General features: G+C 37.4%; 1 protein-coding gene across 2 annotated transcripts; it reads left to right on the top strand.

The window, feature by feature from the left end:
- The first annotated feature begins 136 nt into the window (after window positions 1–136).
- LOC140151512 (uncharacterized) lies at window positions 137–17722 on the top strand. 2 transcript variants are annotated; one of them, XM_072173877.1, is made up of 6 exons: window positions 137–287; window positions 3920–4105; window positions 6824–7093; window positions 8720–8938; window positions 9385–9591; window positions 10500–17722. In XM_072173877.1, the coding sequence occupies exons 2-6, from the start codon at window positions 4039–4041 to the stop codon at window positions 13535–13537; spliced, it is 3801 nt and encodes a 1266-aa protein (XP_072029978.1). In that variant the 5' UTR covers window positions 137–287; window positions 3920–4038; the 3' UTR covers window positions 13538–17722. The 2 variants fall into 2 exon arrangements, with proteins under 2 accessions (XP_072029978.1, XP_072029979.1); XM_072173878.1 differs by having other exon boundaries at window positions 140–280.
- The last annotated feature ends 6720 nt before the right edge of the window (window positions 17723–24442 follow it).

The following is a 24442-nucleotide window of genomic DNA, read 5'->3' as shown; positions in this document are numbered from 1 at the left end:
GCTTCAGAACTTCTTACCTGTCTCGCCCATTCCTATTTTACATTCCTGTTCGCCCACGTCTACAGTGGTATAGGATAAGTAGCATCAACATTTATTGTGTACGCAAATACTGGTCGCCTAAAATTTCGTCGAAAAAACCGCCGCCATAAATTCTTGTTTAAAAAGTTGAAGGCTATTTTGCGTTTACCATAGTTTGTGTACGCTCGCTGTACAGCAATGATAGCGTTCTCATAACAGTTTTAAAACATCAAATTCTACTGTTTGTGACGAGTAGCATGAAGTAAGATGTAAGTTCCAAGTGGATTAAGAAATGTACAGTTTTTAGGTAGCATTGATTTGGGCCAACCGTGTACGTGAAATGTTCAAATGTAAATAGTGTTTTTAATTTTGTTGCTCGGCGGAGATCACTGCACTGGTTTTAGGATCATGCATGGGATAGTACATATGTACGTGTACCGTACACAAAAGAGTGGGGGGAGCATTTTTGACAGGTCGAAAGGGGGGGGGGGTCAAGCAATTTTGGCAGGTCGAAAGGGGGGTATTGGAGATTGTGGCACCTGGCAGGGCGTTTCAACCAATGACAAGCCTTTATTGTGTCCGTTTGTCTGCAATGCGCGTGCGCCACGCCGCTCAGCCTCGGTCAGCGGCATGCAAGCGGCAGGGTAGTATGAAACCAGCATTTAAGCCTTCTCTAAGCCAAGTAAAATAAAAAAACATAAGACAATTTCCCATGAAGGTGACCCCGGAGGTGACGTCACAAGCCGTTGGCCTCCGTTGACAACAAATCCCATTCAGAAATTTTGTCAAATTTGTAGTTTTCTGAGGTTTGTCCCTTTTCAAATCGGCCAAAATACTACCATTTCTATAACCTCTCGACATGGGGCCTCCAGGCAACAACTAAAATATCTCCTCTACATGTTCATGTGACATGTGTTCAGCTTCACATAAAATCCGGGGGGGCACTTATATTACTTGATGGACACCATGCTCATGTATGGACTCTTGAAACGCACCCTAAACGAGTACCGGGGGGTATTACTCAGCACGTGCAAAACATACCCTAAACAAGTATTTTGCCATTTTTTTAACACTAGAAAGTAAAAATTCATGTTCAGGTTCTTGTTTAATATTTATAGTAAGTTTGATGTTTCTTAATATTTTACGCTACGATGTGTTCTGATAGAAGTCAAACATAGCCTATTTCACCCTTTTTTATTTTGCCATTAAACTTTCACTACTTAAATGTCAAGTACTATAGACATGATACATCATTTTAAAGCTAATTTCAAGCAGAATATTTTGTTTGAATATCTCAAAAATGATTGGCGACTTCAGGGCTCAGTTGTGCCGAGGGGTCACATATATACTGTAAAACACTTTAATTTCGCGGCAACTTTATTTCGCGAATCGCCAATAAGCCACATTTTCGCGGCAATTTAATTTTGCGAATCAAAAAAAAAAAAAAATTAGAAGCTTAAAATGCACTGTATGTAACAAAGTTTCCAAATTCATAACCTCAATTTTCTCTTGTTTTCGGGTAGAATTTTCATCTTAGGGCCTACCTTTCCCAACAGAATGTTGCAATTAATTTAGAAACGAAATATGCTGGTTTTATTCGAGGATCGGAACTTTAAAATGCAAACTATGAAGAAAATTATTTTAATTTGCGAACTTTGAACAACACGTTTTACAATGGACTCAATGGAGGCTGCAATTTTGGATATCCCACCATGCCCTTTGTACATCCTGGAAACACAATTTTTTTTTTAAACTTTATTTTTTCATCCTACAACAAAACAATAATATTTTTGGTCATGTTTTTTATACTGGGTACCAATTGCGTGACATATGATTTTTCAAACAAATCACATGCTTTTACAGGTTTGGTGCTATAACTCGATAAGTTTACACTAGAACCCAATAAAAGTATATATATTCTGAGAGCATATACTCAGATGATTTCAGAAAGCGATACAATGAGAGTCATTATACAGGGTGACTCATAATAATACAGGGTGTAACAAACAACATTAGGTCAAAAATGTTAATTCAGTTATGGGGGTCACACCTGAACATACATTGATAATGTAAAGTTTTGACACATGTTTGATATATTTAACTTAATTGCCCACCCAGCCATACAGAACTTTTACCGGTCAAGTACTTCGATTATGTAAATACAGGGTGGTCAAAAATCTATCAATATTTATATGAATTTCTTCAAAACACCCCTTATCTGGCACTGGAGATGCAAATTTTCATGATTGATGTGTGTAACTAGATGTAAAATAAGCTCAACAATCCAATTTTGAAAGGTAAAAGAAAATTTGACAAAGCGGTTTCGTAAAAAATGACTTTTCGGATCAAATTAGGCGTGAGGCGCTCTTTCAGATTTGTCACAAGCTTTGTATGTTTTAATAAATATTAGTTTACCAAAGTAACAAGGATTACAACCAAGGTCTGCTTACAAAATTTGAGGCTTTTATCATGTTTCGTTCAACCATAGCACCCATTTCAATATTCCCTACATGAAATCCCTATTTAAATACACACAGGTCAATGAACTTTATTCATGTAGCAACAAGTAATTAGTAATTTTCAATTGTCCAATTAACAAATTCTGAGGCAGTGAATGCTAAAATTGGTATCACTTGGCTTATATCAAGTACAGAAACAAGTAGAAACCCATCAATAATGTTTATTGAGACAATGTGTACAAAATCACCATTGTACAGCATTGTCCTGCTCCGCCACCTCCTGCTCCGCCACCTCATCCACCCCTGCCTAATTCCACTTAACGAGCTTTACTAATTAGTCGAAATGAATTGTTTTAGTTTCCTCTTCTGATTCTTTTAGCCTACTAAATTGCTTACAAAATAAGACCAAACCCAGGTCTCTGTGATGTAGCACTAGAAAAATATCACCATCTAAAGTGAGAAATTTTGTCTTGCATGTCACAAATCCACCATATTTGGGGTCCCAACATAAAAAACATGACCTTTTATCATTTCTTAGGTGTGAAAAAAATATTTAAAAACATTCAGAAGTTATATTGACACAAACGATATGAGGGAAATGAAACTTGTGCCAAAAACGTCAGAGTCACTATTTTCAAAGCACTAAATGTATCAACAACATAAGCAAATCAATTCTCCAGCAAAAGACGTTTTTTTGGAACTTATGTGATCCTTCATTGTCATGATAAAGCGAAGTTATGTTAATGATGTTACAAGGTAAATGACTAACAAATAATAATTTATGCCATAACATTACGATTTTATGGGTAAAAATAGTAATATTCAAGATTTAATTGGTTAAGTTAGGGTTGCCAAATTCGGCACCGGTTACAAGTGTATTTTCACAAATGTAATTTCGCGGCAATTTAAGTTCGCGACTTGGAGGTGCTCGCGAAATAAATTGATCGCGAAATTAACTTGTTTTACAGTAGCTGTTCACTGTGTTGTATTGTAATTTGTATTATAGACTTGTGATTTAATATTCTATAGCCAGTGCTGCAGCACCGTGGTCTGAGCTGAATGGGATATGTTTATTTTGTCATAATGATAATATATTCTCAAACAGTTGAATACATCACATTATTATCGTATAATGTGAAAACATTTAAATGCAAAAGTTCGGCGATTGCCCATCACTGTTCAAATTGCAATCACTTGGCGATCGAGTATAAATTCAGCTTGATACCGGTACTCCATATGATGCCATCATTGTGCGAGTGCTTAAAAATGAAATATAATTACATTTAAAAGTCTTTGTTTTGTTGTGCATTGGAACTTAAACTTACATGTAGGTGATAGTCACGACTGTAGTATTCCACATTGCATAAGTGGTTAAAAATGAAATATAATTACCGGTACAATATAACATGAAGTCTCTTTGTTTTGTTTTGCACTTTTTGCAGTGGTTATGAACATTGACAACCAACAGAGAAATCACTATGTAATATACTTTGAACACAACAGTCTATCAATTTATACGGGATAGTATAGACCTAATAATAAAGCAAAGGATCACTTCAACATGGACAGGTCTAGTGATGTTGTAGCACATGAAGCTTTGGAGACTGAGAGAACTCATCATACTCAAGGTACGGTATTTGGTTTGTGTTTGAAGTTGAACACAAGTTTTATTTGTAGGAGCTGCCCTAGGCCAATGGCAATGGATTATTAGTTTGTTGCAATTGGACAGGGATACCTACAAAAAGGACAAGTTCACTTTCATTATTCATTAATTATTATTTTTATTAGGTCAAACTTCATTGCACCATTCCAAGGTGTTGTATTGGCTTACATGCATTGAATGCAGTTAATATAAGTCTTTACAAGATTGATCAGACTTTTGTAACACACCAGTTCTCTCCATGAAACAAATTAAGAATATGACAAGGCCAGGGGGATATAACACTAACCCCCAAGAGTTTTTTTTACTATTGGAAGGGAAAGTAGAAACAAAAAAGGAGAGAAGATGAGTGCAAAGAAGTCACTGTGCCAAGGGCTTAGGCAGCCAGCCGTGTAGGGAGTGTTTTACACACCCAAATTTGTAAATACACACCCAGTTTTAGCCCACATGGCCTATACTTTGTACATAAATCTTACATTTACACACCCAATTTTTTGAATTTACACACCCCAACCTTCAAATCCTGCCTAAGACCCTGCACTGTGCGTATATGACTTGCGTCCTGACATCATGTGGGATGCGTGCATACCCAGTGGTTTTCCCTTGTTGGAATTCAGTTTTTTTTTCTGTTGAATTTGTGTGTGTTACCTAGGTTAATTATTTTATACACTACCCCTGGCAACTTGAAACTCTATGTTAGCACCATCAAAAGGATAACTAGACTTAGCTGTGGTCTAAGACCACGAACACAGCCGTGTGGTGACCCCTTAATCACCTTTGACCCCAAAATATATGAAAACCTCATAGACATTGGCTAATGTCAATGCACGTGTCCACGTGGCATCACTTTGCTATGCTTTTTGTGGCAGAAGGGATATTTTGAAGGTATATCGTTTTATACCGGAAGTAACCCCTTACTGACCATTGACCCCAAATGTGTGTACACCATATAGACACTGTGTTATAACAATGCATGTGTGCAAGTGGCGTCACTGTCCCACGCACTTTGCGGAAGAAGAAGCATTTTAAAGGTATTTCGTTTTATACCGGAAGTGACCCCTTAATGACCTTTGACCCCAAATAAAATAATACCACATATAAAATGGGTAACCACAATTCATGTGTGATCATACCGTTACTGTCCTATGTTCTTCTTAGCAAATAAAAATTTTTGAAGGTTTTTCGTTTTATACCGGAAGTGACCCCTTAATGACCTTTGACCCCAAATCTGTGTACACCCCATAGACAGTGGGTAATAACAATGCATGTGTGCAAGTGGCGTCTCTGTGCTACAGAATCTGTGGAAGAAGATGCATTTTAAAAGTATTTCGTTTTATACCGGAAGTGACCTCTTAATGAGATTTGACCCCAAATAAAAAATTACCACATATACATTGGGTGACTGCAGATTATGTGTGAACATACCGTTACTGTCCCATGTTTTACTTAGCTAATAAATTTTTTGAAGGTATTTCGTTTTATACCGGAAGTGACCCCTTAATGACATTTGACCCCAAATCTGTGTACACCCCATAGACACTGGGTAATAAAATGCATGTGTGCAAGTGGCGCCTCTGTCCCACATAATTTGTGGAAGAAGATGCATTTTAAAGGTATTTCTTTTTATACCGGAAGTGACCCCTTAATGAGCTTTGACCCCAAATAAAAAAATACCTCATATACATTGGGTGACTGCAGATCATATGTGAACAGACCGTTACTGTGCTATGTTTTATTTAGCTAATAAAAATTTTTGAAGGTTTTTCGTTTTATACCGGAAGTGACCCCTTAATGACCTTTGACCCCAAATCTGTGTACACCACATAGACACTGGGTAATAGCAATACATGTGTGCAAGTGGGGTTGCTGTCCGACGTAAGTTGTGGGAGAAGATGCATTTTTAGTTGAAATCACGTTTTTGACCCTGTGACCCCTGCGTGACCTTTGACCCCGCAAGTTTCATATGACATGTAGGGGCACGGTCAATGATTATTGTGACCAAGTTAGGTCAAAATCGATGTAAGCGTGTGAGTGCTAGAGCAAATGTAATGGTTGACAGAAAGAAAGAAGAAAGAACCTGTAAGAAAAAAGACACAGCCGTGACTAACGTCACGGCTGTGTAAAAAAGAACTTTACTGTTTAACTTTGGTACAGACACTGCAAATCTTCCCAAAGAAAAAAATGGATGTGGGAGGGCAATAGGAAACTTACATGTATGATTGATTTAGCTTAGAAAAACTAAATTGTCAAAGAAGTTGTTTCATGACTTGGCATTTAAATAAGCCTCAGTCTGAAAAAGTTAATTGTCTGATAATGTACCATCTCACAGTCACTGACATGTGTTTTAAACTATTGAAATAAGGCAGCTATTGCTTCTGCTTCCATTTTTTGGGTATGTACTTTTGTAATCTAAGATTGAAAATAGTGTATCCAGGCCATGAATCTGATGCAAATCGATTCACCCAAAGATTATTATAAAACATTAACAATGCTAATCTCTGTGGATTTGTAGCTCTGCATATTTACTGCAATTTTAATAAAGTCTCCATCATGCAAAAGAATATCTAACAGTGCTGAAATGTTATATAAATACATTGTAAACAACATAATTTCTTCAATTTTGTCTAACATAAAATTGCACATTACTGTGTGGCCATAAAGCAAATATCATCATTTTCATTTTCAGTGGAGCAAGCAGGTGATGCAGGCAGTTCATCTGATGTTAAAAGTTCTGCAGAAAAGAAAATAACAACCCCGCCTGACAAACCCAGTGAAGAAGATGTTGATAGTGGAAAGATTGATGAAGGAACAATATCTAAGGAGGCAGGTGATCCAAGTGTTACTTGCGCTCCTATTCAAGCTGAGCCTGAACACAGCAGCTGTAATTGGAGGGTACCACCCAAGAAGAGAGTGGATACAGTAGAAAGGGAAAACATTGTGGAATCTATTCAAAAAGGTAGGATAGATGTTGATAGCTAGATATAGTGTCTGATACAATTTCTTACTGTATAATGCTATAATCACACTCGGCAGTCCACGCTTTATAATGCGTGCCGGTTCGAAATTCTGAAAATTGGTGAAAGCGTGGGGGTTTAAACTTTTTGGGTAAAAAGCGTGGACTGATATAAAGCGTGGGATTAAAATAAAAAGCGTGGGGCTTCTTCCAACTTACAGTATATTTTTATTGAATGATAAAATAATCATAGTTCCAAGAAAAATCACCAAAACTTGCACACTATGTCGCAAGATAAAATTCCATTTGATGCAGGCTCGCGCTTGTTTACGTGAATCCAGTGCAATGTACACAATATCCTCCCCCCGGAAGCGCTGCCAAAACACCCACGTCATATGCAAATGTCCGATTTTCCATGACGTGTTCTTTTTCTTTACATTGATCCTATATGAGTGACGTCATTAAATGCATAATTGATTGAGCGAAGCAGCACGGAAGAAGTAGGATATAGTCGCTGAACACAGCGTACGTCAAGTTTCATGACAAGAACAACATTTGAACACCATAAAAGTACAGTTATTCATTAAAATGCTTATTTTACAGTGCAGTAGTAGTTTTTCATATATAATTTGCATTGTTCACGTAATGTATCAATTAACTTATTGGAGAGAAAAACATCGGACTCGCACATGTGAAATAGGTGCAGAATTCGGCGTACTTGATACTTCGAACCGGGTGCGTGTGTGAGTCAGTTTACAAATAGCGGAAAAAGCAAAAAGTGGTGGGGTCAAGAATTTTCAGTATAAAGGGTGCCTCAGTAAAAAGCGTGGGGGTCAGGAATTTTCAGTATAAAGGGTGCCTCAATAAAAAGGGTGGGGGTAAAATAAAAAGGGTGGGAGTCAAACCCCACTGCCGAGTATGATAATACATGTGGTGAATGGTCATCTGTCAAGCTGCATTTATTAAGAGATTCTCATGTTGTGTTGCTGGATATTGTAAAACCTTGCAACTCCAATAGCTGCTTGTCATGTGTTATATATACTCACCTCCTTTAGCATTACATAAGCAATTTTGGTTTTCATGGCATGAATTTTGCTTTTATTATTCATATTTCTGAAGTATACCCCTTAATGTAATAGTATACATTTTCTTGTAGGGTAGGGAATTTCTCAGGAATTCAAATATGAACTCAAAATGAACACCAGGTATTGACCTTTGGATCCGCCATCTTGCTACCAAAACAAGGTTCTCCCTGCAAACCCTTGAGCAAAATGTGCATATTTGTATCTCGCACTTTTCTAGCATTGTGCTAGATCTTTCTTCCCAAGTTTTTGTCTTTTGTCTTGTTAAAACAAAATCACTCATTTGACAGGTGTACGCACACACAGCATGCACTTTGCGGATAGAGTCTTGTTTTGCGATGACCGTGCGATCGGCGAATGAGGTGCTCAAGTTACATACAAAAATGGGTAACATTTTGTGTTTCAAGGTATACAATGGTTTTGTCATGTATTTTTCTGTGGTGATGCTATATCAGTTGTAATGCTATTTTCATATAGTCAAGGTTAAAAAAAAGAACAGATTGGATTACTATCACCTCTTTATTTCACCATTATTTATACACTCCAGATGCGGTACAAGGAACAAAACCAAGTAAAGCATCAGATGATCCATCCGATGTTGCTGTTGAAAAGGTCACAGTTCAAATGACATCCAGAGGTGATGAAGAGAAACATACCGAAGATGAGAAGGCTGATGATGCCGAAAGAAACAATGAGAACAAGAGTGTCACTGAGGCAGAGCAAGAGCATGAAGAAACTGACAAATTAAAGGATGGTATGACTAATGGTAAGGTTTTGATCATTCAACCATGATGCATATATAGTTCTTGGTGAAATCTACCACCCTTTGGACCTCAGAGTAGAGGAGATAGCTTGTGTATACGTACCATGCAACATAGTCACAACCTCAAATATTACTTTTAAAAAAAGATATTCAGACCTCAAATTTAACAGCTACAGGGAAACTACAATGTACATTTATTAATAATTTGAAAATTGACAAACTTCTTGGACATGAACCCAATGTGAAAAAGGAAGATCATTTGTTTTGCAGCCGGCCTCCTTAAAATCAAATACCCTATACACTTTTGGCCCTTATTCATTTTGACAAATTTGCTAAATATGGATAAAATTTAACTTTCAAACCCCCCCAAAAAAAAAAAAAAAACCCCAACAAATTGTGCTGTATTATTCTAGAATCTAAAGTAAGTACACTTGTTTTCATCTTTCCAGAACCTGGAACAAAACCAAGCAATCAGTCAGATGATGCACCCATTGCTGATGATATGGTGACAGATCATAAGACATCTAAAGGTGATGTTTCACAAGAGAAATCTACTGAAGATAACAAAACTGTTGAAGAAAACAACTGTGAGGATAAGAGTGTTGAGGCTGAGCAGCAGAAGGAAGTTGGCAAATTAAAGGAAGATCAAACTAATGGTGAGATTTTTATGACTATATGCAATTTAAGGTGTATCAGCAGTCTTCTTGGACTTGGACATGTCTACAATCAGGGATGACATTGCTCGACTTAGTCAGTGCAATAATACATCTTTTCAGGAGTATTGATAATTATGGAAAACACTTTCATATTGGCGACTATCAAATCATATTCAATTCAACCAATCAATTTCTGGCAATTTGAACAGGTATTCAAAGAGGTAGTGAACAGCGCATTTTATAAACGGTGTCAAGTAAAAACAATGTGGTACATTGTACGTGATTGGTGTGAACAATCAAACCATGCTGCACACCATCAAACCAACTGTCACCAGCATGTGATTGGTTGTTGCATTCCTATTTACTACATGAGACATCTTAAATTATTTCTGATCATCTGCTGAAAAGGTGTATAAAGGCAATGTCAGCCTTGTTTGAAAGGCAAATGAGATACGGTGGCTGGTGGACTGAAGTCACAACCTCATAAATCACTCCAAAACAGAAAATCTGATGAGATTTAGTTAGTAATATTAAGGCTTCGCTCATTTCAAGGCCATTCCTTTTTAGGGTTTTGGGGCATGATCAAGCAAAAACGCTACCATGAAATCAATGGACTCTTTGAGTCTATGATCATTATGAATATGATGTTTATAAGACTCGGGCACCAATTTGCCTAACCAGGAGACAATGTCCAAAAATCAAGTTTCACTGATGCAGAAGTGATGCTTCTCGATGATGGTCAGTAAAACCATCTGTAGGTATTCAAAGCTTTCTGTAATAAATTTTATTCTCCTCACACATGTCATCCTTTATACTAGAATCTTTAGTTTATTCGAAGTTTTCTTGAAAAACTAATCGCCATATAGTTTTCGCTAATGCCCAATCTTCCCTCTTATACTTGATTACAGGTGGAAGCACCAGTCTCTCTGAAACCAGTCACCTGCACCTACTGGAAGCTTTAAAGAAGAGCAGAACACAGAAACAGAAATCTATGCATACTCGAATCCAAACCAATCAGAAGTGTATTAGACCATATGTTTGTCACATATGTCAAGTAGTCATCTGGGGACAATTCAGCAGATTTAGACTTCACTTTATGTTGCACAAAAAGAGCAGCTTCAAGCGAAGAAAAAAGGTGACCAAGTCAAGAAATGATTCTCTAAAGAATGTGTTTGCTAAGTCGAGAAAATATAAGCATATTGCTAAAAAGAAAGACGAAGAACAACAGGTTCGTGAAACTAGTGTAACAAAAATTGCAAATACCACCAAATCTCGCGACTCCAAAACAATTAAAATGGAAGCCACTGTAGCAAATATAAAGAGCTCTAAAAAAGCTGATGCAGTTGTGAAATCCGAAAAAGCAGAAGTTGTTGAAAAGAATGATGATGTTTTGACTGTGCCAATACCCAAAGAACCTAACAGCTTGTACCTGTGTGCAAAATGTTGTGTAGGTTTTAGTGATGTGATGGCGCTGGTATCTCATGTGGCAGTGTGTAATGGTAAAGCCCCACCTGTTGACAAACAAAGCAATAAATCTAAGAAGAAGACAACCCAGAGCTCATCCAAAACTGCTGCACGGAATTCATCCAAAAACGCCGCAGGGAATTCATCTAAAACCACCGCAGGGAGTTCTACACAGTCTAGACCACGCAGGAAATCTGTTATAATTAAAACAGACGACGTGAATAGAAGTGAAATAAAAGCAAATACGTCATCTAGACGCAGGAAACCTAGGGTTATACTTCACAGAGTAGCAGATGAGCATGATGGAGACCAAGTAGATGATGATGGTGATATGGATTGGCAGCCGCCTCAACCGGTACTGAAAAAAGCTCGCATTAAGAAAGCGCCATCCGAGGTCATATGCAAGGAATGTGGTAGTTCGTTCAAATATGTAGCTGCACTGAAACGACATATGCAAACACATGATATTACGATAGGACAATACAAATGTAAGTTTTGCTCAAAGAGTTTCACACATAGTAACCAACTCGATACCCACCTAAGCAAAGACCATGCAAATGAAGATGGTGCTCATATGGCAATGCCTCGGATAAGGACAAGAGGAAAAAAAAAAAGGGTTGCTAAATCAAATGGAAATAAACGGGCTAAAAGACAAAGAGTAAAAAGCAATCCCAAAAATGAATGTCCCATTTGTCACAAGTGCTTTAGTCACCATTCTGCCTTGGTGCGACACAAACAGTTGCACACAGGGGAGAGAAAACATGAGTGTGACATTTGTAATATGAAATTCACACAGAGCTGCCATCTGAAGACTCACATCAAGAGAGTCCACATATTTGAAGGGACTGATGATTACAAGTGTATGTTCTGTGAAGACACTTTTAAAACTACAGATGACTTAAAGTTACATTTGATAAAACATGGGCAGGAGAAACCATTTGAATGTGCTTTATGCAAGATGAGGTTTATGGATGAAGCCTCTTTGGAGACGCATGTGGAGACACACATGGACAGTATTCAGAATGCTAATTCTGACAAAGCTGGTGCTTGTACTTGCAATGAGTGTGGCAAAACATTTTCATTTCCCTCATCTTTGTTACGTCACAAGCTTATCCATCGGGGTGTCAAAAGGCATCGTTGTAATAAATGCCACAAAAGTTTCTCACAGAAGTGTCATTTTTCAAAGCATAAATGTAACACTGAAGCCAATTTATGCATGATATGTGGGAAGAGCTTTTCTAGTGCTGCCGCTATGAGGAACCATGAGTTGTGCGTTCATAAAGGCACTAGGGATTTTAAATGTCCTACTTGTAATAAAGGTTTTGCTACATCTGGACACTTGAGTGTACATGTGAATGGAGCACATGGAGTAGGCAACCATCTGTGTCACCAGTGTGGCAAGTCCTTCTCATTTAAATCCAGCTACTTGAGGCATCAGAAGTTTCACACAGGTGCCAGACCTTATAAATGTGAGTATTGTGAGAAGACATTCAGTCAGAGCAGTCATTGCAAGGCTCACCAGATGACCCACACACTTGTGGATAAGCTACACTGCCAGTACTGTGGAAAGAAATTCAAAAATCCTCGCAATCACAGACATCATATCAAGGTCCATCACGGTACAGATCAGGCTTTCAAATGCCATCGTTGTGACGACAAGTTTGAGACGGCGGAAGAGCTTGCAACTCATGTGGAGGAAAAATGCAACCCAGAAGGGCAAAACACTGTGTGTACGATTTGTAACAAGGCGTTCCCGACCAATTCACACTTAGTGAGACACATGCGCATACACACTAATGAGAGACCATTTGTCTGCTCAATATGTGATAAAGGTTTCACACAAAACTCACATCTTAAAAACCATGTCATCCGTCACAGCAAGATAAAGCCGTGGCAATGTGAGGTCTGTGGTCGCAACTATTCAAGTCGCGATTACCTAAAACAACATGTGAAGAAACTTCATTTGGATCAACCAGCTGGAAAACCACATGAGCCTAAGAAAAAGAAAAGGACAGATTGCGAAGAATGTGGAAAAGTGTACAAGAACAGGAAGTACTTGAAGGTACATCTGAAGAAGAAACATTCACGTGTTTTGTTTAAACAGTTACTTGTTCCTCAAGAACCAGGTACATCATCATCAGCAGAGGAGGCCAAGAAAGAACCAGTTGAACCAGTCTCTGCTTCAGTTGGAGCTATAGCTACTATCGTACCACAGGAAACACTTCAGAACTTGGTGGTTTATCCCAGCGTAACAATTTCAAATGAAAACATGAACAAGGTACCAATACCCGTTGAGCTGCATACTGTACCTCAGACTTCAGCAGGGTTCCCTCTTCAGCCACAGGTAGCTTCTGGTGGTTATCAACTACAGGTACCTGTCGAGATGCAGTCTAAAGACCATCCTCCTCAGAGGAAGCCTGATGAGGCTGGTCCTAACATGATTGCAGAGAGCATGCGGCTCATCACTGTTAATTGGTGGTGAGTAAACTGAGTGTTGACAAGAGCATATTTTAAGTGTACATCGCATTTGTTGCGTTGAAACGCACTTGTCTCGAATTGGCTGCTGAGGCGATCTGCTGTTGCCAAGGGGAAATTTATTAATGAACTTTGCGCCGTACGCATTGTTAGCTCCAATATATAGCATTATTATGTTTTCAGGGTTATTAGGAGTTCAGAAAACCTAATAATGATAATATCGGATTCGTCATACAAATATCGAACTCGCCGTTGGCTCGTCCGATATTTTTATGACTCATCCGATATGTTATGGTATCATGCTCAGCCATCCAATATTATATCAACATCAGAGTAGTACTTAATTATACATGCTCGTCAAAGGTTAACAGTATTTTGGTATATAATGATGAATTGGTATGATCTGCTGAAGAGTGCAGGGAAGCCTCATGCATGTACCATGTTTGGTGAAATTGGGATTTTGGTTGACTATAAACATTTAGTTCAGCATTATTTGTTACTAATTAATATGTCGTTCATGGTTTGAATTTTGTCTAACAATACAAGAATCAAAAAATAGATGTGTGCAAAAAGAATTTTACAGGAATCATTGGAGCTCACCAGCATTGGCACAATTTACATCATGATATAAATCAAATGATTTTTAACTTTAAAAAAAAAATCATTGATTTAAATCGAAGTCCTTTTTCACTTTTTACCTTTTTTGATACTGGGTAAATGTAAGTTAATTGTTTAAGCATTTTAGTCCACTGGATGGAAAAAGAAAGTGGTGGTAGTGGTGGTGGTGGGGATTGGACAACAGTTAATGACTTAAAGCGATATTGTAACATTTCTATAAATTATAGATCAGTATTTCTTTTCCATAAAATGTTAGCTTTTACTGTCAGATATGTCCCCTTTTGAGCCAAACAACCGAGGCAAAGAAAATTGGAATTTACTACTCACACTGATGTTGCCAATGCGTGTCACTCCGTTGGCACGATCCTTTGATGTACATGTATGACTGTCCCACACACCATGTACGTACTGTGCTATGAACATTCCGTACGCATTCGACTAATATTTCCATCGTAATAATTCAATGACGGTTCCTGAACTTCATTCAAAATTGCAGATTTTGACAAAGCTACAGCACCTTAAGTCTTGGTTTTGCAGGGAATGTTAGTTTTGAAAGTACATTACAATCGTGTAAAAACTGAATTTTGAAAAATATTGATTGTCTCATCCTCGGCAAATGTTACAATATGGCTTTAAAGACACTATCAGTGATGGGTTAAATCAGAAAGAGTATACATGTACATGCAGGTGTGCTAGTATACCCGGCAAGAACACGACCTATTTAAGAGTAAAAGGTCACATTCAATGTTAGAGGAGTCTTTCTGTACTAGTAGCTGTTTGCTATTGAATGGAACTTTATATTTAACAGCACTGCTATATTGTCTTCCTTTTAGGGTAATGTTTTTCATATGAAAAAACACCTAATGGTAATGGTAATTCACTTTTAAACCATTCCTATAAAAAATAAGAACTACGGTAATAGTGCTTTAAGTGGTTTGTGTGATAGCTTGCAGTGCAAACAAGTCATAATTTATAATATTATTATTTTTATTAAAAATATTAAGTAGGGTGCTATTATATTATTATGAATTTTCATTATAATATCCAGTTAAGCCAGTTATGATGTCACCACTGAGCAGCAAAATGGTAATTCCAATATGATAATTCCAATGTAAGATGCATGTTTTTGGTTACAATTACGGTGTTTTTTTGTGGAAAATATGGTACCTTTCTTGGTATCTGTATTAAAAACAGGGAAAATGTAACACAATGTTAACACAAAAGATTAACAAAGTTAAATACCTTATTAGGTATTAACTTTGTTTATACCTTTGTGTTATTCCCCAATTGGATATTGTTTCACATTTCCCCTGTTTTAATTTATCCATTGCTAGTGTGACACTGTTGTATCCTTTTGGATCCATCCTTTGGTCCCCTGCTGGTCAGTTGGAACAGATTTTCCCTGTTTTTATACATAGGTCTGTAAATATGAACAGTGTATTGTATTTGCAGCATGTCAGTGATTAGGCAGGACAAAAATGTTTACATGTTTTTGGAAATATGTATCTTTGCCAGAACTATTATACTTTTATGTTAAGCTGTAACACTAAATTGAATTCATATAAATATATCCAAATTTTTTTTTATGCTACCATTATAATCAAATATGTTATACAATTCTCATCATACAGCAAGATTTTACGTGTTACCGTGCTAAAATATGTTGGCCCGGGGGAATATTTAGGTCGGTCAGGACTGAAAAATATTTTGGTCAGGAGGTTTGAGAAGGACATTATTTTGTGACTGGAAACACATAAATATTTTTGACTGGCCTTAACCTGAGGGGCACCTATTTCTCATAAAATTGTAGCGTCTTCTCTATGATAACAAGGTATGATGGCTATAGACTGATAAGGTTTGCTAATCCAAAAATTAGGTTAGCTAGTCCAAAAATAAGGCTTGCTACCCCCAAGATAAAAAAAATCTTTGATAGTGAAAGCTAGGGTTAGGGTGAGGTTTAAGGTTAGGGTAAAAGTGAACTTTTGGACTAGCGACCCTTAGGACTAGCGGATGTAGACCAAGGCATATTGTAGTGGACAGAATTATTAGGTTTAAATTATAGGATATTACATTGTAAAAACTGCTATATATTTACTCATATGCGGTGCGGCTTTTAAAGGGGCATTTCGTGATTTTAGCATCCTCTTTTTAGGGTATGGTGCAATAGATATCCACAAAAAATAAAGTTCATTCGGAACTTTGAATTTGCTATTTATGCATAATTTCATTTATTAAAGTGCCCTGCATATTGTAATATGCACACAAACATGTCCTAGGTTTCTAATGGTATAAAAAAAACCTTTTTTTTTGGTACAGTTGGGAGGATGAGGCTGTGTATCACGAAGTGCCCATTTTAAGATTTTTACTCCTTGTACAGTACAGCTACAAGGAAAATATGTATACATTATACATGTATTTATTTCAAAATTAAGGCATGCCAACACTTTATAGTTTAGTCATATTTTGGTATTTAGAATATTTTTGATAAGTACATAATATAAAAACACACAACAGTAGGCCTAGGTGTAAGAAGTTCATCAATTGATCCTAAAATTATTTCATTTAGGTACATAAACATGCAAGTTACAAAAGTGCAACTAATACAGTTTTCATGAATTATAGGTTAATAAATGTGTATCACTTGTTGGGAGTGAAATTGTACAAAATAATGCATCAACATCTCAGTAACAGTGCATTATTTTGAGCAATTACTCGAGCAACTAGTGATATGTATTTATTAACCTTTTTCATTCGTAAGAAAAAAATTCCCATGATTTTTGCAATTTTTATAACAAAATTGTCACTAAAAATATAGGAAAATTGAAGCAAATATAATTGCATCAATCAACCTGCACTGTCTGAAAGTACTGCACCCAGTACGCGCCCGAGTATGGGGAGTGAGCGCCCGTGCATTATACACAACTAATACATGGTTCACATTTTTCTAACATTTGCGCTGATTAGTTCTCGCTATCTAAGAGTGTATGAATTTATTTTCACTATAGATGTCAGACCCATATCCTGAAATCAAATTTCAAAATGTTGAAAAATATTATGTTCAGTTTAACCTTGGTATAATTTTTCTTTCAGTTACATGGAATGTTGTGAAAATCAAATATTTCTGTAGAAAGGAATGAAATTATGGTAAAAGGTCAAGCATCTAAAGCTGGAACTAACTAGCCTGCAGGGTACAGTGTTATATACTGTTTGCCCAATCCTTAAGCGTAGTCCTTGCATAGTATATACGTGACTGTAACATCAAGTTTTTGCATTATAGGTTCTTGTGTAAAATAATATGCAATAGATGGCTAAGTATGCTTAGTTTGTAATAAGGATTTGGCAAAACATATTAGTAAGGTTTTCTCATGTGCAGTGTGCAAAATGCATGTTATATTTATTTTTTACAATGTTCCATAACATGAAATTAAAGTCATAATGCTATGGACATTGGTCAAGTCACTTTTTAGGTCACTTTTTTATATTGGTGAAAATGAATTGTCAACTATATCAATATGTAGTATCTTTAAACCTGTAAATTTCATTTAATCAGTTATTTAATCTTTTAATAAATCCTTAAAACATAAGAACTTCTTTCTTTGTGTTGTACTGTTTATTTTGGTTTGACTCTGACATTCAATGAAAGACATGACAGCATTATATCATGTGCCAGTCAGTAAACCCCATTTTGGAGTTGATTATAGACATAAAAAGAATAGTTTGCACTATGTAGGGCATGTTGTTACCAATGAAACTTCAAAATAGATCACAATCGATACGATTGACAGCGCAAACTATTCTCTTTTTTTGGACTGTTATAACAAATTCATCAAAATTGGAGGACAGTTTCCATTTTGACCCATGTGGAGCTCACATGTTGATCTTCAACCTTTTCCCCAATGTAAACATCAGACTGATAAGTCACGTATATGTCAATCTATATATTTTTTGAATATTTTGGTATTACAATTTAAGTCAATTTTAATTTTGACCCCTGTGTAAAATTTGACTTCAACATTTAATATGATAGAATGATTTACATCAAGTTTTCTAAAATGTTTTTGAATGTTAAAACGTTTTGTACCCTTTATATACCCCGGTATATACCCTATTATGTGCCTCTTATCAACTCTGTCAAATCACAACTACGATTCCTGGGATATATCTGGAGGATGCAGGAAGATGGACCATGCAGAAGATAATGCTCTCTACACCTCATGGCATGGTAGAAGAAGACCTAGAAGGCAAAGGACATTCTACTTGTCTTGTGTGCAAAAACTGTTGGGGTGATTCGACAACGTTTTACTCAGTGGCGTGCGCAGCACATTGAAAGTGGGGGGGCCAGGTTGTTCAGTTTCCCCGAATGGAGTCTGATTAGGAGCAAATTCTGATGTTTTTAACGTTTTCCCCTGAATGACCAACAAAAGTGGGGGGCAATGGCCCCTGCCCCCCCTCCCCTGCGCACGCCACTGGTTACTGCCCGATGCCGTAAGTATCTATTTGTCTTCAAATCGTAGTATTATGGAGAAACTTTGCAGTCGCCTGCTTCGCAGCCGAATGAAATGAATGAATATAACCCGATATTTAAAGGGTGTTTTGTGATCCTACTGTCTGTTCAATTAGCTTAAATTTTTGTATCTTTTAGATATTTGAAAAAATAAAAATTGTGGTCAAAGTAATCAAAGAAAAGTGTTAGCACAGCCTTAGACCCATCGTGATTTATACTTATCAAATTCCAAAGTTAAATAATAAAACCACATTTATTTTATATTTTGCTTCATTTTAGGCAAGAGGACATTCTATTTATGCCTGCATTTATGATTCTTAAAAAGTTTCATTAAATTTTGCCCGTTTGGGCCACAGCAAGAGATCAAAAGTCAAGGGCCCTAGCTGCCCAAATTTAATATTTGGGAATACAATTTCTATAGAATCAGGACTACGAATTGGTGCATTACACATTCTCAAAATACAAGTAGGTCATCTAGTATGGGTCCAGGGCCCCAATGTTAGATATAAGCGTATCATCAAAGCTGGCTCTAAAACTACAAAGGATCCCGATGTGGACCGTGATGCACTAAGAGCCTGAAGGTCTTTCCCCTTAGGCCTAGATATAAATTTTGCCAATTTTGGTCAGGATACCCAAGATCAAGAGTTCCCGGGGGCCCAAATGTCAATGCACCTTCCTTTTTAGACCTAAAACACCATGTTTTGGGCCAAAATAGGGTAAAATTGCATAATTTTGCCCGCGCGAAGCGCGCACTGGCCCTATTATTATAGCAAAATTCACCTTCATTTTTTCCGTGCTTCACCCGCAAATGTTATAATAAAATCGAAAACAAAATATGCCCGACTCTCTCTAAATTTTGTTATGCTATGTAAATTAAACTAAGCCGCTTGAGTGCATATATGCCTTCCATACAGTGAGTTTGGGCCCTCCAAATTTGACCGGGCCCATGGCCCCCAAAAAGGCAAATCCGGGGGTGTGGGGATGGGGATAAATCCCCCCTTTTGCACCATATTTTAACAGTTTAGTTTCAAAATGGCAACATTTTTCGCGCGCATTTGTGCCGTAAACTTAATTTGTCGCCAAAAAGTCTTTGATTTAAGATTTTTTCCAACCCCATCCCCCCTAATGTCAAAATTCACGCGTAATACCAACGTATTGGCTTCGTATTCCTTGAGATCAGATTATATGACCATTAATCTTGGATTTTGCTTGCTTCTTGACTATCAAGCAAAAACAGAAAAGGAAATATTCCTTGTTCTTTAGTACCGTTTAAACACTCACAAATCTGATAAACCCTCGAATTGGGTATAGAATAGTGTGAAATTGCACATTTTCGCGGGCTTCGCGCGAAAATTACCGAAATAATATGGGCCTACATCAACTTTTACTTCAAATAGTATGAAATGGAATGAATGTTTGCGCACTACGCGTACGTATCTCATAACATTGGGCCGAACTAATGATCACTATCAAATTTTGTTCTTACTCTCCTCCCGACAAAAATTCAGACACGCTCCTGATTTCAACTCTTTACCATTGGGCCCCCAGGATATTTTGCTGACAGGGCCCTTTTCCTTAAATCCGCCTCTGATTCCCAGCATTTCAGTTGTTTCCGATTTTGCGTTTGCATGATTGTACTACACTGTTCCACAGACAAAAAATTCGAATTTCACGATATTTTTGCTAAACGAATTAATCTGCAAGAAATGTGTTGTAGGCCTACATATAACAAGAAAAGCTGACGGCCACCGGTATTCCTTGCACTAGGAACATCAGAAAAGATTTTTTTCAGTAGGCCCTACTAGCATTAAAAATCACGGAACGTTTTGTATGTGAGGTCATGTAGGCCTAAAATGATGACGGTTCGATACTCGATATATATTATATTTACATCCTGAAGTTACGGATCTGAGACTTACATACCTAAAGGCAGCCTATTTTCGTCTCAGACACGGATGGCCTTTATTACGCCTACTTTGATTAATATCTTTGCGATTTTAAACCCTTGATGTGAAACGATTTAAACAAACAAATGTACCAAAATTGTTTTAATACTAATACGATAATAAAAGCCAATTGTTATCGTTCAAATAGTGCAAAGTGCAAATTAATTAGCCAGTATAAGTAAACAACGGCGTGCGAGTGACCTAAACTGGGTAAAAACCTATATTTAATTAATGCAAATAATAGTGGAAATTAATGTAATTCGTGATGTAGGTAATGAGTTCAACGGGGAAGTGATCAATGGAGACAACGTGTAAAGCTCAGTAACGTGGATATACATGCAAGCTGATATAACTCGGACGTTAACAAATTGTCTTGAAGTTTACTCTGGGGTAAGGTACAGAACCGGAAGAATTCAGTTCCCGTGGAAACCGGAAGAAATTCAGTTCCCGTGGAAATTGTATTATGATACAGAGCTGAACCGTAAACTGCATGGCTACACTGTCACTGAGCATGCTACACTTCAGTTTTGCTGCAAAAACTTCGGACTTTCTTAGCGCTTTATATAGGGCCTAAAGTTTTCTTTTACTGCAGATGGAATTTGCTGCATGGTACATTCAATAAGTAATTAATTGGCTGCAGGACCTGATTTATAGATACAGACCAATCCAAAGACCAGTACGACAACGCTTACATTTCCAGTTGTGGACACTAATGGAATAAACTTCTGATTGCCAGGATCTCGACGGGAGTCCGAAGGAAATTGAGCCTAAAATGGACAAGAAACTTCAACACGAAACTTTGAAACCAGCTTTACGTGTTTGTTTTCAACACAACAAAAGTCAAATGCCCACAACGCATACACATTGCAAGTACACCCCTATCTCCAAGTCCATCGAAGCTGGAGTTGCAGCAAGAAAGCGTGCTGAACCATCGGAGGACAATGTTTCATCGAAACCCATTGCAGTTGTTCGTCCGTTTCAAGTTAAACCACCTAACAAACACATCAGAGAACAAAGTCGTCAAGAACACCAAGGATTACACCGTAGTTACAGAAACTCATCCAACAGGACGAACTCTGAAACAACAGTCTCCAATGATCATAGTGCTGTGAATCAAAATTCTTCTCATAGAACACCATCAACTTGGGTTGAAGACGTCTCGAGTCATGAACGATTAGATATTGATAATATGGTCCATACGCTCAGAAGAGATAGGCCTACGTCTCTTGGGTATAGGCATACACTTTCATCAAACGCAACTCCAATCAACCATCTACCGCATCCGAGATTCGAACCACTCACGGGCGCGGGTTTGCCCTCTATTCACCAGAGAAGGACTGACCAAACAACTATAGGCCTATTTCAATATGAACAAAGTTATGACAGATCCAGACAATTATCAAACCGTCAAAATTTGCCATCAGCAAGAGAAAGACGACGCATCGCAATGGCTGAAAATGCACCTTCGAGAAATGCGTCGCATCTGCCAACATTCTCGACACGCCAGTTGCGTAGCCATGGCGATACCACTGAGAGATTACCACCACTGAAGAAAGTTCCTCATAACTTATGTGGATGCTCAAACGGAGGATTGGATAATAAATGTCCGCTGAAATTTGACAAGCATGGGAAGCCTGTTTTATTAACACTTTGGTAGTATAACCACTGATAACTTTTGGCTCAAATTCATTAAATATAGTGTTTAGCATTTTTAAATGCTATTAACACTATTTTTTTTTATGATTAAGTATTTAAAATACTTATCTACAAACATTCTTGTCTTCATTTTGTAAACGTGTTTGAATAATAAACATGTTTAGAGTATTGCTGGATAATGTTGAGCCACTGAACATTGATGTTTAGGAATTTGATCGTAATTTTCAGCTTCTAAACATGCTTACAAAGTGAAGGCAAGACTGTGTTTAATGGCTAAACAGTTTTTGGAGTGTGTTTTGTGAAGTTGTGATAAATTCCAAAACATAACATTCTCAGAAAAACGGGAAGAAGGAAAGTGTCCTCTGTTGAATCCGCAACGGTTCTGTAACGGACCAAAAATGTTCTATGGTTCTTTAAGGGCTGGGGTATGAGCGACCTTCAAGTTCCGGTATCTGGAGAGGGGAAGCAATGAGTTACCCCAAATCACAGCGGCAGGTAGTGACTGGGCCGCCGAGTGCTAATATATATTTATTTTGGAAGGTTCGTGTTTGTTTTAAATTTTGGGGCGTTTTTCCAAAATTTGATATTTTTGGTCATATTTCAAAAAAGCGACATGCCAAAGACAACTCTTTGGGCACATAGTTTGTTATTGTTATTGCAGTTCTTTTCCACATACCTACGTTAACATTCGATTGGGTGATTTACTAATATTATATATTTTATGACTGCAATTTGGCGTTTTCAATGCGTTTTACACGTATCATGAAATTAACGCAAATATCTAGTCACGCTGCTTTTAGAATTTTTACCTGATCGTCGGCTTTTGCAGGCAACAGAATGCAGATTGGCTCACTATAGATGTCGTATTCCTCTATGTGGTTCACTCATTGATAAAATGAGTTTGCATTCCTTGTAACAACACACACATTGCCGTCTGGAAACCGGGTCTGGTACTGATTTTGGGACAGCCAATAGACTTCAGCGCCGTATCAAATCTCATAAAAACCACACGACTGACGACTATGTGTTTATGTTTCCCGCACGAAAGCTTGTGTCTACATCTATTACTATACTTCTTTGGAAACGTTGACCTTTGACCATTCTTTGTATAACGCCCTGATATGACCTTGATATGTTCGCTTGATTGGGTACGTTATAGCATCCATTTCATTGAGGTGTTAGGACTTGGTCAGTATAATACTTGCAGGGATACAATAGTTTAACATGGTGTGTGAGCATGGTGAAAGACTCATTATTGATTAGGCGCGGACATATTAAAGGCACAGGTCCTTTGCGTGTATAGCAGAAAATTATAATAGAATGTGTGAATAGAATGTTTGAATTTTGCAACTAAAATACTAACTGCATTCTGCATTATGTATTTATTTAGGCCTATGCCTATTTATTTATTTACTGACTTATTTATTTATTTTATTTATTTGGTATATTAGTTAGTAGGCCTAGTTAGTAATATTCCATGATAGGCCTACGTCGGTTTATTATTGATTGTTGATAACTTGACAACTTGATTGATTGATCGATTGATAGTCATTTCACATTATATTCCTAGTTTATAGGCCAATTTGAATAACATCGTACATTAGATAAATAGACCTATCAGTATTGATTTATTCTATTCAGCAATATCAAGGATTACTATCAAACTTCTCATAGCTGATTGTCAGTTGGCTCAGTGGTAACGCAGTAGGTTTTACAACACCGAGGTCCCGGGTTCGATTCCCACCTCTGCCTATTTTTTGCAAGGCTGAGAAAAAAATGAAATTTCTGGACTGCAAACTTATTTGGCGCGCGATCTGAGCTGGTCCTTTTCTGGTGGCTGTGTCTGTTACAGGCACACTCCCTCTGCATCCAAACCAGGTTCACGCTCATTAGACCTCCCTTAAGGCCGTTAGAATCATCATTTCTTAATTGTCTGATCACTAACGTTTCCTATAACAAAAACGACGTACCTCATGTTTGTCTTCCAGTTTGCCTATGGTGGTTCAGTTTCAGGACTGAATGAGTCCAACCACGGACAAAACAAGTACGTTAATACAGAAGTGTTGAAACACTAGTGGCATATCTTGACTTAGGGAACAAACCAAAAGTTCGATGTGTGCTATAAAATAAAATGAAATGTCCCTGTGCTTTGGTGGGGGTGGGGGTCAAAATATAAGTTATATGCATG

Source organism: Amphiura filiformis, chromosome 4, assembly GCF_039555335.1.
Source record: "Amphiura filiformis chromosome 4, Afil_fr2py, whole genome shotgun sequence".
Taxonomy (NCBI): Eukaryota; Metazoa; Echinodermata; class Ophiuroidea; order Amphilepidida; family Amphiuridae; genus Amphiura; species Amphiura filiformis.
The sequence above is the reverse complement of the archived record's forward strand: the minus strand, read 5'-3'. Positions and strand labels throughout refer to the sequence as shown.